Consider the following 13,308-nt stretch of genomic DNA (forward strand, 5'->3'; position numbering starts at 1 on the left):
TTTCTCTAGGGACTGGAAACTCTTCAAAATGACAAACAGCTTTTACAAAGGATTGCTGTCTTGGAAGTTTTAAAAACCGCGTTGGCTTGCAAAGCCCGCACCACTCCCACCAGGAGCGCTGTGACGAAACATAACCAGGAGACCCTTTGTCATTGCCATTGGGAAGGATTCATTTAGGGATAAGAGAAACGTCATAACAGAGCGCGGGTGACGTCACGGGCCGGGCGAACCCGGCGGCGGGCTCTTAGGGGCGGAGCAGGGCTCTGTTACCCGGGCAACCGCGCGGGGCCGCGTCTGCGCCAGCGCGGTTCCCACCATGCACCGCGGGCGGGCCGGCGGGTGGCTTCCGGCTGGGGCGGGGCGACGCCATCTTGGGTCCGCGGGGCCTGATCCGCCGGGGTCGCCATGGAGACAGGTGAGGCTCGGGCCCCGCCGCTCGCATCCCAACCCCAATTCCGCCGGCGGCGGCTGCCGCAGGACCCTACCTGGCGGCGGGAGCGGGGGCCTCCGCCTTGCTTTTACGCTGCTGCGGCGGGAGCCCTGGAGGGTCCCCGGGGAGTGGGGCGGTGGGGCTCGGCCCTCGCGGGGAGAAGTGGATCCAGGGGGACCTCGGCCTGCAACGGCTTGTGCTGCGGGGGTGGGTGGGGCGGTGTGTGAGTGTGCGCACAGGCATGCACCCTTATATGGATGCACAGGGCCTGTGCACCCCTATTTATAGCTACGCGCAGGCGTGCGCATCCCCAAATATAGGTGTACGCCTCGTATGCAGATACACCCCCCATGTACAGATATATACACATGCACACAACCCCTACATAAAGATGGATACACCCCCCCCACACGTACAGATAGATACACCCCCCATACAGAAACACCTACACCCCACCCCACATACAGATAGATACACCCCCTGCTTCCCACCCCACACCCCCCCACATACAGATACACACGCACACCTCCCCATACAGATAGATACATGCGCACGCACATACACACCTACAGACAGATACCCTGCTATATGCAGACCCCCCCACGTACAGGTAGATACACCCCCATACATACAGACACCCCCTACATACAGATAGATACACATACACCCTCTCCCACATACAGATAGATATGCATGCACCCACATGCCCCCACATACAGATAGATACACACACATCAGGTGCTGTGAAATGAGCCTCAGCTTCCAAAAGCCAGTGCTGTGTGTCTGCTTTGCTCTGTGTGTATAGATGTGCATGCACATGCCTTGGTTAGTCTGGGATGTTCAAGGCTACCCTTGGTTTTCTGACTCATGACGGGGCTGCGGGGTGGGCATCAGTGGTACTGGGGAGGGGGTGGCTATGTGGTAGCTATTGTGGATTTTGGGGTGGCTGTAGCCCACCCCTCCCAGTGCTGCCACTGCCCACCCCACCCCAAGTGCAGTGCCCCTCCTTGCTCCCCCAAAGAGGCTGGTACAGCCCCTGGCCCGGAGCCTGCCCTCACCCCACACACAAATCGAGGGGACCACATGCCCCCCCACTCCCCCCCAGTTGAGCCATCTGTGGCTCCACCCCAATCCTAAGGTTGCATTCACTGTCCTGGCTGGGCAGCGCCTGCACCTGCCCCACTCCTTCCCTCACTGTGGGGACCTTGATATCCCCCTCCCCCCCCGACTTACTGTCAGTATCGGGTTGGTATTGGTCGATATGGCTGGGTAATAATCGGCCATTGGTACCAGCCAAAAAAATCTTTATCGGTGCAGCCCTACTCAATTTGTTTAGTGTATCTTGGAGAAGGTTAAGAGCTGATATGATTGTGGTTTGTGCCAGTCCGGCAGAAAGAGACCTAGAGTTTTGTCAGGCAAAGCTAGGTAAATTAGACTCGTAGTAAAGTGTACCCTTTATTAATTAATTGTTGCTATAGTTAACATAAGGGTTCCCTATTGGTTGAGGTCTTTAAATTGGTGCTTTTCAACCTTTCTAGACTCAAGGTACCCTTCCATAACTTTTGTGAATTGTGCTGCACCCCATTTCAAAAACTAAGTTATTTCAGGTCTTATCTCCGTGCAGAGGGACGTGGCAGTGGGGGTTTCAAAGCGAAAACTAAGTGCAGCTTTCATTAGCCCCTGGTTCTGCAATGTGGTGTCTTCAGTAGTAATTTTTCCCTTTCGATTTCAAGGCCACACGCAATTCTTTTGACATACAACTTTTAAAAACTGGTAAGAGCCATTTTTCAAAATGAATCTGAATCTTTTTGGGGAATACATTGCTTGTTTCTTACTGTCTCAGATAGTTGAGCAGCATAATCTGACATCAGGTCCTTAATAGCTTTTTCCTAGTTATGGTCTTCATAGATTGAGCTTCCTTTTTCTGATCTACTTCCTCTGTTTCAGATGATACTGGAAATCGACTTCGCTTCCAGCTGGAGTTAGAATTTGTCCAGTGTCTGGCAAACCCAAATTACCTCAACTGTAAGTAGTTGAAATTTCAACTGTGGGTACCTGAAAATTTAATATTACAGTAAAAGCCCAGTTATCCATTATTTTACTAACCAGAATACTCTATTAACCGGAATTTCGGCCGGCCAGCCAGACACGGTGCGGGGGTGGGGAGGGAAGCTCGCATGTGGTGGCCGCCACCGCTACTGCCACCACCCAGTGCTACCAGCACTTTGCATTCGGTCAAAACATCCACCCTGTGCTGCCGCCACTGTGGCCACCGCTACCTCCTCCCTGCTTTGTATCCAGCCAAAATGTCCACACTGTGCTGCTGCCACCCTTACTGACACCCCGCCCAAAAACCATTGGCCTCAGGTAACCAGAATTTTTAGATACTCAGCACCTCCCTATTCCCCACTTGTGCTGGATAACAGGGCTTTTACTGTTGTTACTTGTGTTCCCTATTCCTGGAATGCATAATAGAGAGATGGGGAACAATACAAAAAAAGGGCGCTGAATTATTTAACCTAGTGATAATATGAAGTTTGCTTAATTTGTAAAATTCCTTTGTTTGGCCAAGTAGGAATGGGTTTTCTATTAATAGGCAATGTTCTATTTTGTGTAATAATTATTTTCATTTATGAATTGCATGCCAGGTGCCTTGGCAATAGGTGCCAATATGAATATCTAAGTAAATTGCTAAAAGCCATGGAAACATATCATGGAGACATTTTAAATATATCCATGGGGATAGTGTCAACTTGAAATTTTGATCATTTAAAAATAGATTCAGGTGCAGATACTATACCCACCCTGAAGCTCTTTGCCAGAATTTTATTATTTTACAATCAGTATTTCCTATTTTTAAAACATTGCACATGGTTTTATTGCTAGGTAAATGACATGCACCAAAAGGGGAAAGTATTAAATTCCCTGTGCCCGGAGTGCTAGCCATATGCAGAATAAACTTACCAGAAACAAGGAATACCTGTTGAGCTTTTCATTACAATTCTGATTTTTGTAACAGGAGTTGATTTAAAAAAAAATAGAAGTACTCTTTTAACAACAGATGCTTCTTCTGGGTGGCATGTAAATTTGTTTGTGACACTTTAGCGGCCATTTCCTTTTTACATGTAGCGTTGCTACATTTTTATTTGTTTCTTGTTTCAGTTCTTGCACAGAGAGGATACTTCAAAGATAAAGCTTTTGTAAATTATCTTAAATATTTACTTTACTGGAAGGAGCCTGAATATGCCAAATACCTTAAGTAAGTGTTTATATTATTTTGCGTTATGCCATGTAATAATGTGATAGATACCTTACAATGTGCGCTATATAACAGTACACTGATATTTGATTTTCATGTGTAGTTTTAATTCATGTTTTGTTTCTCCTGTAATCCAGGCATCAGAACAGCTTGTATATATAATTTTCTGGACAAATGGGTAGGACTTGTCTCCCAGTAGTCCTGCCCTTACTTTGGTATCTTGTATGAACTGCCTTAGCATTTGCTGATAGCTAATATTATTCTTGAACATTTTGGTGCTGTAAAGCATGAGACAGTCTCAAAAAACACATTTGCAGAGTTATTAAGCAACACCAAAAAAAGTATGAGATTTTTTGCATACTTCTTAATAGCCTTCTCTAAGAATAACAGCCTTAACAACTTTCTCTAAGATTTTGTGAAAGCTGATCTTTCTAGTTCTGTTTTTACGCACACAGTTCAGAAACTGAATAGTTATTGGCTGGATCCAGATGTGCAGGCATGTGTGGTTTGTGGCACTGCAAGCCTCTTTGCAACGCCACAAACTGCATGAGTTGCACATTAATTTCCAGTGCCAGGGCAAACTTTGCTACTGGGATTTCCCAGTAGCAAAAAAAAAAAAAAATCCTGGAAAAAACCAGTGCAACCTGTGCCAAAGTGGCAAGCACTCTAAGCTGCCTACTCCCCTGTTTCTGCCCACTGTGGAGCCCCTGTGCTGAGGCACTCTGTGTCCCAGCCAGCCACTCCCCAGGGAAGCAGGCAGTCCTGGGCTGGCTTCTGTCCTGTCTCCGCGTGCCTCAGTGTGGGGGCTCCACTGCACAGAGGCATGTGGAGCCTCTGCACTGAGGTACACTGTGCCGTGATGGGGAGCAGGCAGCCTTTAGCTTGCTGGTTCTGTCTCCACATGCCTCAGCATGGGCGGCACCCTCGCACTGAGGCACATGGATCCCCCAGGCTGAAGCACACTGTGTCCCAGCCAGCTTCTGCCTGCTCCCCTGCCTTAAGGCACGCTGTGCCCCAGCCAGGTGGGGAGTGGCTGGCTGGGGTGCAGGGTGCCTCAGTGCGGGTACTCCACAGTGCATGCAAATTGGGGAGCCTTGGGCTGCCTGCTCCCCCATCCTTGCTCCCTGGCTGGTTGGGGCACAGGATGCCTCAGCACAGGGGATGGCTAGCCCCTGCTGAGGCACTCTGTACCCCAGCCAGCCCTCCCATGCAGCACATGGAACAGCGGGATAATGTGGCCTGCTGCAAAGCATACGGGTAGGGGCATGCACTGTGGCACAAACTATTTGTGGGCACATCCCTGTTTGTGTGTGCTGGGCCATAGAGTTGATACATAGCAGCTTACAGGAAAACTGTCTACCCATACAAGTGTAATGCCCAAAGTGAAAATTGTATTGGTATAAAGGTTTGATTGGACTTCTTGTTTCTCAATCTGGAGGATGAAAGTATTGGCAGCATAACTGATATGGTTAGTGTGGTGTGGTTTATAAGAAATGTAAATAAACAGATAAACCTAGAAGCCCTGTATTTGATGATGGCGCTACATTTCTTCTGTAAAATAATTCATGTTATCTTAATTCATGCTATCATTATGAATACCTTGAATTCTAATGAGCAGAAGCACCTCAGATTTTGTAAATGTCTGTGTTGGTGGTGGTTTACAACCTTTTTATTTGCGGACCCCTAAAAATGTAATTGTAAGTTTGGGTATTTGCACACTTTTGATTGTAGTCATCTTTTGCAGACCCCTTACGCATAGTCTTTGGACCTCCAGGGGTCTACTGACCACAGGCCAAAAACCATTGATCTACATATTAAAATTGTAAAATAATACATTGCAACTATGTTATTAAAATGACATATTAGATCTAGCAGTGGTCTACCATGTAAAAGTTTGAATTAAAATACACCATTTGTTTTTAAACTAGGTATCCTCAGTGTTTACACATGTTAGAGCTGCTTCAGTATGAACACTTTCGTAAAGAACTGGTAAATGCCCAGTGTGCTAAATTTATTGATGAACAACAGATTCTTCACTGGCAACATTATTCACGGAAAAGAATGCGTCTTCAGCAGGCACTAGCAGAGCAGCAACAACAGAACAACACTTCAGTCAAATGAAAATTCTGGATAACCTGTGGCAGCATGAACTTCACATCGGTTTAGTTTGAAGAAAAATAGACTGAATTTTGTAGGTTTGGTCTTAGTGATGTACATAACTTAATGTGTGTATGTGAATAGAAAACATCTTTTTTTGGTTATTAAGTGACCTTTTTCTGGGAGCAACTTGTATCCATTTCAGCGCGGTGTAGCTGATGTGTATTTTGTAGTAAGGACAAAGTCTTAAGATTAACTGCAGACTTACATCTCTGTTGATGGATCTGTTTTGAAAATTCAATACAGTTATTTAAGCACCTGTCACATGAGTATCAAAGCCATGTAATTGCATGTGTTACAGAAAATCTTAATTGTGCACATGCCCATCTTGAAGCAAGGCTGTGGCTATGACTGCTGCTGTACTTTTGTTAACGATTCCTTGTCTAGTGCTGCTTTTTTTGCCAACATTTTAGCAGAGGAAACCAAATTTACAACAGCTAAAATATTTGTGGGGGGAAGGGAGGTTTCTGAAAATATTAAGTGTAAAATTTATCAGTGGAAAAGAGGTGGTGCAGCTACAAAAGAACCCTAATTCTATTCCAGGAAAATTAATGTATTAATTTAGACTGCTAAGGGTTGGCAGAATTCTAGCTAATTTATAAAGGCTGCTCTCAGGTAGCTGCTTCTCTGAAGTATGTTGCTGGTATTTCAGAAGGTAGAGAAGCATTTATCTTTAATAAAACTGGTTTGGGAGCCTTTCAGCTTCTTGTAGGTCCAAAGGAGGCAGGCAATTATTACAAATAATTGTACATAATAACCCAACTACTGAAGGCAGCTGTGAGGGTTTTTATCCTTTTTACCCTGATGGAAGGCATATTTGATGACAAGAATGGGAAGAAACTGGTCTTAATCTTAAGAGATTTCTCTGTGATGTGATAGAAGCTAGGATGATTCATGGCAAAAGGTGTGACAGTATTTTGTCTTGCCTAAACTTCTAATGTGTTTGTGCTGTACAGAACTGATGGAGCTTCGTTTTGAAGGCAAGGTTAAATGCAGGGTGGATACTTTCCAGTGTCTGACTGACTGTCCTCAGTAACACTCTTACAAAGCCAGAGCAAAATCATGACAACCCATTCTTACATTAGCAATTAACTGAACGAATTTTCAGATTCAGTGTGCTTATAATGCATGTTCCTGTTGTATAGGGCTACCACTGTGGCTCTGTGAAGTGATTTTTGCACCAAAGAGCGGCTTGATGTTCTAGTTTTCTATTCTTTATTATTCCGCATCATGGAATAACTTTATTTTTAATCTTTCAAAATATTAGTGACCACAGTATGTAGAATGAGATTGCTGGTCTTACGTAAGCAGCTTTCTGTGCACTAGTAAAACAAGCATCCAGTTGTTTCTAGAATAGTGGTGCTCAACCACCAGTCTACAGATCTGCATCGGTTTGTGCACTCCTCCTCACCAGTCCAGAAATTTGGGGGCAGAGTAGTGGCAGCATTACTTGCTGCTGCTCTGCTGCCAAACTTCTGGACCTGTGAGGAGCCCTACAGGCTGGCTAATGTCACCCTGCACATGGGGTTGGGCTGGTCACACCTACAGGTCAATCCCGTGTGGGATCTGGCTCGTGGGCCAACCCCAGGTCATTTGTCTGGACTGCACAGCTATTAAGTTGAGTACCACTATTCTAGAAAACTTGGGCTAGAGCACTAGAGAGAAAAAGTCTGATGGGATAAAAAGTCATCAGTTGACTTTGAGTGAGCTGTCACTTCCTTTATCTATCATGATTCAGGCATAAGCTTATTAACAGTCCAGGTTCACAGTCTTGCTGGTTATTTGTTTTTTAATTTCAAATAGTTATATTGTGCTCTCCAGTTGTATCTAGGAACCCTGAATATTTCAATAAATTAATCTTGAGTGTACAACTATAGTATGTTTTCATGATGCAGGGTAGTATCATTCTTAGTACCATGGAATGAATTCTAGAGGAGCTATGCAGTGTTTCTGCAGAGTAAGCTGCTCTCGCCTTGGGCATTCTGACTTAAAAAATTAAGTTACAGTTACTAAAGGAAAGGAATACAATTAAGTACCGAATCCATAAGCAAGTTTGTAGAGTTACTGCATTTGTGTATATTACTGCTTAATGTAACTGTTCTTGTAAAAGAATGAGCTACAGTTTGACTTTTACTCCAAAACAGCTAGTATCTGACTATGGTCAGGAGTCTTATTAACTAGGCTGATTAACTCCTTGGTTAAAAGCTATTTGCATGTCATTACACTGAACAGAGGAAAAATAGTTAATTTTGTACATTCACCATTTGGGAAGTGAAACCATATGGGGTTAAGTGTTTTCTGCATATTTCTCAGACACATCTTATATATATACACCAAGCCATATAATTAAAATTACTTTTTCCAAAGAAATTGATACACAGGTTGTTGCAAATGAGTTTAATTCAGCAAAAGCATAGATTACAGTTCCTTAGTGTTTCACATTCCCCTCACATGATCTGCACCCAGAATTTCATGATATGTGTTTTGGCCAGCAGATGAAATTGACTCTGTAAAATCTAACTACAGTCAGAAGATACAAACATCCAGTTTCTAGATAAATGATTGACTACTGAAGAGTCCAGACTTAATCTTCAGTAAACAACATGCGAACAAGGTCTGCCTTAAAACATTCCTCTTCTACCAGCTTCTGAGGCTGCAAAAGAGAATTCAAATTTATCTTTCCAGGAAAGGTAAATTAAAAACATTTTGAACAAGTTCCTTGCACAAAAGAGGTATTTACTAGCTACGCATGAAGACTACTGTAGCATTCCATAAGCTGGGTTTCCTTCCACTTTGTCTAAACTATACAGGGCATGCAGAGATCCTTTCCTTACAAAGTTAAAATACCTTCAGCTTTTCTATTCACCAGTTTCCCTGCTAGTCTGTTTTTAAATATGCTGGTTTACAAAGTACAAATGTTCAAGATGCCTTTCCCTCAGATTTGCACAATTTAGAATTAAAGTTCAACTTGTCGGAGAATGATCTTGTTGGTTTACTGTGCTGGCATTTTAGCTCTGGAGATCACTTTTAATCAGCTTTGGTCAGAAATAGTAATTGTGTTATCCCTTGTTCTACTTCAAGAGAATCTAGTGGTTTATCTTGTCTAAAGAGGAGGAACTGAACTGCATATTATAGATTGGAAAGCTACCTTAATTCTTCAGCTGCATTCAAAACGCTTCTGAAAATCTGGCCACAATTGTGGATGCTCAGCTACACTGCCTATGAGCTTTAGTAGTTTCTCCATGATCACTAGTACAAGCAGAACTGCAGAAAGAGGAACAGTCTGTACTGACGGACAGTGAAACAGTGAATTAGCCACAGGGGAGGAGGTTAAAGACAGCTCCACAGAACACCAGAAGTGTTGTGTGCAGAACACATAGAAACCTGTTAGATCTCGTCAGTTTGAACTCATTTAAACATGGCATAAATTCAACCATGTAAGGGAAAGTACTTACAGTCCCATATTTAAGTAGTGTAGGTACTCCAGTTAATTTCAGATTCTTTCTGAACTCGTTGTTAGGATCTTTCCAGCTGTTTAGAAAAAGAACAGTTAGCTAAAGTTTTCTAACTTTCCACCTGCCATTTAAACAAAAGGAGTTCCTGTTTTCTTGGCACATGGCTGATTTGTATATTGCTAGCATGCAGAACTAGCCAGGAAGACTGCAGTGGAGCACCCTCTGCAGGTTTAAACTATCGTGAAGTCCAAAGCTCATACAGGCAGTCCTCGACTTATACAATGTTTATAAATTGACATGCTGTTCCAACTTTATGACGTCAGTTTTGACTTTACAATGCTTGATCTGACGCAACACCATGCCGGTCAACAAATTTGCTGCGTCACTCATCTCCCTGGAGAACATCTGTCCAAACGTCCTTGGACACTTTCTTTAAAAAAACAGACGAGACTCCAGAAAAACCTGCAGCCAAGACTCCTGAGAAGACTCCAGCCAAGAGCCCTTCAAAACGTCCAGCAAAGTCACTTCAGAGAAGTCCTTCCAAATCAATATGACTGCTATTTACAAGATAAACGCATTAATGTAGCTATATTACTCATCAATCCTTTATTGAGTACAACATTCTGGGGTATTTTTGGTGAAAATAGGGTATCGGGCCTTGGTTCAGGAACCAATCCCCCATTTATAACGTTGTTTCTTATGGGAAAATTGGTTCCAAGTTACGCTGTTTTGACTTATGACACGGTTTTCAGGAACCAATTGCGTCGAAAGTCCGAGGACTGCCTGTGCTTCTATTAAGAGGATAAAAAAGGCTGTGTTTAGCCAAGAAGGCGTAACTTTCCAAGTTGGATTGCGTTACATTACTTTAGAGGTACGATCCTACATTATAAAAGGAAATGTTTTTTTGCAGTTTGTCATGACGAAGATGCAGATGGTCAACTCAAGGCCTATACCAACCCAGGACTTGGGAGAAGAATCTCTCAGTTCAAACAGGTTTGGATCATGGCACTGCCGGCCTAACTCCCTAGTTATCTGGCACAAAGCAGCACAAGCAGTTAGCAGGAAACACGTGTTGTGAACACCCTTACTTACTAGGCTCTGTCTCCCACTTGACAGTAGATGAATATGGATCCTTCCGGCATGTTGTGCAGTTCGCTCCGTATCACCGGTTCAGCTAAACAGTATCATCATCGAGAGCATTAATATCCTACCTCGGCACCTTAAGATAAAATCACTTCTATCGCCAGCGAGCCTGTCTGTCCGCCTCCCGCCCCAGCCAAACCGTTCCCCAGAAGATGCGCTTTTGCCGGCAGTGACCAGAGCGGGGACCCCGCCCGCCGTCCCCCCGGTTCTGGTGGTCTTCTCCATGTCACCTAAGGCCCCTCTAAACCCTCAGGTGCGATCTGATGCACATCACGGCAACCCCCGCCCACGCTGCGTGTACAAGGACCCGGCATCCCCTCCCCTCCCGCCTTATTGCTGGCGCAGGGGGCGAGTCCCCCGGGGGCTCCCTGCAAGAGCCGGGCGGGCCTCACCCGTGACGCAGTCCGGGCACCAGCTGTGGCCCGCGGCGTCCTTGTCGCCGCTGAAGAGCACGAAGATGGGCCGGCCGTGGTGCTGCTGCGCCGTCCGCGCGAACTCCGCGTAGCCGCGCACCGGCTTCTCTTCCCAGCCCATGGTTCCCGACTACCCGCGCCTACGGCGGCCGACAGGACCCCACGCCGGATTTGGCCGCCCGCGGCACCCGTAGCTGCCGCTCCCGATAGCCCCTACGGTGGCGGTTGCCCTGCCTACGCGCCTCGTTCCGGCGCGCTGCGTCACCTACGGGAGCGCGGAGGGGTCAGGAGCGCGCAGTCCCCCCCCCCTCCCTGTTTCTCGGGGGTGAGTGGAACCCGGGGTGTCTCCATGGCAACCCCACTTCCTGTCCGCAGCCCTGCAAGGCCTGCCCGCCCCGCACGCCCATGGGGGCTGAGGGCAGGGGGTCAGCGCGAGTTACCCACGTTTACAGCTGGTAGGAAAAGAGCTGAGACCCGCTGAGTCTCTTCTCAATGAGAAACGGCATCCTTCTTTTTCATGTCTCAAACAAAGGGGGAGTCCCCGCCAGCCAGGTAAAAGGGGCCGTTCTCAAAGCTGCTTCGTTTCCTGTCTGTTACAGAGATGATGTGCGTTTAAAGACAAGAACTGGCACCCGCTCCTCGTCCGCTCGTTATCGAAGCGAAGGGCAAATGACCGTGGACGTTCGGGACCCGAGCGTCTGATGGGACCAAGCCAACCGGCCGCGTCCTGTGCGCGACCCGACAAGGACAGAGCAAAGACGCAGGTATTCGTGAGGCGTGACACGATGCGGCCATCGTCGCCCTTGTCCTGAGAGGCCCCAGGGGCAGCTTCCAATGACATCATATCGTCTAATGACATCATATTCACTCCTTCCGTACGGGCCCCGATCTTCAGATCAAAAGGGCGTGCGTACGTATGTTTGCACCGTAGCTCTGGGCACTTTTAAAAGAGCCCGGCACCGCGCCGCATATGATTGTATAAGTGGCAACCGGAGCAAAAGGCAGCGTGCTTTTGAATGAAAACACGTCGGAGGTGTTTGAGTTCAACAGCGCGCTGCTGCTGTTTTCTGCCTGGCGACGTGCGTTTCGCCACGTGTATGACGGCGTGCGAAGCAGCACAGTGCGCATCGGGTCACGCGTGGAGCAGACTCAATTCATCGAGTCTGCTCCGACCTGCCAGACCTCCGGTGTGTTGTGGGACGAAAAGGTATGTGTGTAAATGCCCAATAATGCTAGTCCTTCCCATTTTGATGCGCCACCTAAATGCTTGGTCCTGGTCCCACTTCTGAATCTTCCATTTCTTCTTACTTTCGTGCAGCTTTCCCCTCATTTCCGTAGTTTAAAAAATCAATATTATTTTGTTTTAATAACATTCTAAGTAGAGACATTATCCACTTCCCAGCCTCTTTGGGCCAGATTTCTAAAAACATTTACACACCAAAAGGTGCAGGCCGGTCCCTCCTGAGATTTTTTTGAAAGTATCTAGGTGCTAAAACATGCATTTGATTTCAAATAAATTTAAAATCTTGCTGCTGTTCGGAGTAGGGGGAATGCTTTTTGAACAAAAATGACACGGGACAAGTACCGTGATGATATAATAAATTCTAACATGAAAGGAGTTGTCCTTGCCCTTGTTACTTCATATCAGATCTGCGTCATCTGTGCAATAAACTGCATCATGTTGCCTCATGTTTTTGTTTCATCTTTGGAACAGCTCCAGTTCAATAGGAATGTTCCTGCAGTTCCAGAGAACTTGGCTGTCAGATTCTCTAGTCCTCGTCCAATTATAATAGAAAAGGTGAAGGAGCCTGATAATCAGAGAGATCTAGGTGGTGGAGATGGCCCCAGCTTTACAAGCTCTAGCATATTTTCGGTTGTATCAGAAGAGAAACTCAAATTGGCCATCCAGCTAGCCAAAAGGGATGTAAAACGAAGGCACCTAGAAGAACAAGTGAAACGGCATGTGCTCGGAGATGCTGAGGGTAAATCATTGCTGCTCCAGAAGCCTGAACAGCGTCCATTTGGCATATCTGAAAGGGTCGAGGGGAGGCATGCTTTGAAGTCTCGGACACGCTTAAGACAGCAGCAGCAACTTGGTCAGCCATCCAAAACAGAGATCACAAATTCTGGGGCAAAAGTGTACGTCTACACACCAAATCAGAACAAGTTAATGCCAGCTCTTCCAGATTCTCCGCCCACCCATGATCCAGGGCCAGGGCCAAAGTCAAACCACAAAAATAATGAAGATAAGAGTACACAGGAAGTCAGAAGGCTGCAAAGAGAACTGAAAAGTTGCATCCATAAAATTGAAGAACTGGCTAAAAAGGGTAAAAGATTCATTATTTTGAGTAGAATTGCAGTAGCTTGTTTTGCTTTTCCTCTGTCTTTGGGTTGGGATTTGAATCTGTGGAATGTTTGGGTTTTTAATTTTTTTTTTTTTTTTTTTTTTTT

The 13,308-nt window shown here is 45.7% G+C and overlaps 3 protein-coding genes across 3 annotated transcripts in view; 2 read left to right on the forward strand and 1 right to left on the reverse strand.

Annotated features, from left to right (window-relative positions):
* The first annotated feature begins 344 nt into the window (after positions 1–344).
* On the forward strand, positions 345–7,714 carry MED31 (mediator complex subunit 31). The gene is made up of 4 exons (XM_019511012.1): positions 345–415; positions 2,378–2,455; positions 3,593–3,689; positions 5,618–7,714. Exons 1-4 carry the CDS (start codon positions 406–408, stop codon positions 5,808–5,810), a joined length of 378 nt encoding a protein of 125 aa, XP_019366557.1. The 5' UTR covers positions 345–405; the 3' UTR covers positions 5,811–7,714.
* Positions 7,715–8,226: 512 nt separating this feature from the next.
* On the reverse strand, positions 8,227–11,067 carry TXNDC17 (thioredoxin domain containing 17). Its single transcript, XM_019511013.1, has 5 exons — positions 11,021–11,067; positions 10,837–10,980; positions 10,394–10,475; positions 9,302–9,377; positions 8,227–8,499 (listed from the first exon to the last, which is right to left on the reverse strand). Exons 2-5 carry the CDS (start codon positions 10,976–10,978, stop codon positions 8,431–8,433), a joined length of 369 nt encoding a protein of 122 aa, XP_019366558.1. The 5' UTR covers positions 10,979–10,980; positions 11,021–11,067; the 3' UTR covers positions 8,227–8,430.
* Positions 11,068–11,500: 433 nt separating this feature from the next.
* The window catches only part of KIAA0753 (KIAA0753 ortholog), a 34,451-nt gene continuing 32,643 nt past the window's right edge, over positions 11,501–13,308 (forward strand). The window contains exons 1-2 of the mRNA XM_019511014.1: positions 11,501–11,621; positions 12,572–13,184. Of these exons, the coding sequence (XP_019366559.1) occupies positions 11,559–11,621; positions 12,572–13,184 (676 nt within the window). The 5' untranslated portion in view covers positions 11,501–11,558. The remainder of the gene's footprint in view (positions 11,622–12,571; positions 13,185–13,308) is intronic.

This window comes from Gavialis gangeticus, unplaced genomic scaffold, assembly GCF_001723915.1.
Source record: "Gavialis gangeticus isolate Ggan-Ray unplaced genomic scaffold, GavGan_comp1, whole genome shotgun sequence".
Classification (NCBI taxonomy): Eukaryota; Metazoa; Chordata; order Crocodylia; family Gavialidae; genus Gavialis; species Gavialis gangeticus.

Excerpts from the sequence above, each read along its gene's own strand:
- MED31 (XM_019511012.1), top strand. Across the intron at positions 2,456-3,592 it reads AAACCCAAATTACCTCAACT|TTCTTGCACAGAGAGGATAC; the intron begins GTAAGTAGTTGA and ends TTCTTGTTTCAG. Across the intron at positions 3,690-5,617 it reads GAATATGCCAAATACCTTAA|GTATCCTCAGTGTTTACACA; the intron begins GTAAGTGTTTAT and ends TTTTTAAACTAG.
- TXNDC17 (XM_019511013.1), bottom strand. The coding sequence starts at position 10,978 with ATGGGCTGGGAAGAGAAGCCGGTGCGCGGCTACGCGGAGTTCGCGCGG. Across the intron at positions 9,378-10,393 it reads CAAGTGGGAGACAGAGCCTA|CTGGAAAGATCCTAACAACG; the intron begins GTAAGTAAGGGT and ends TTTTCTAAACAG. Across the intron at positions 8,500-9,301 it reads CACTACTTAAATATGGGACT|CCTCAGAAGCTGGTAGAAGA; the intron begins GTAAGTACTTTC and ends TCTCTTTTGCAG.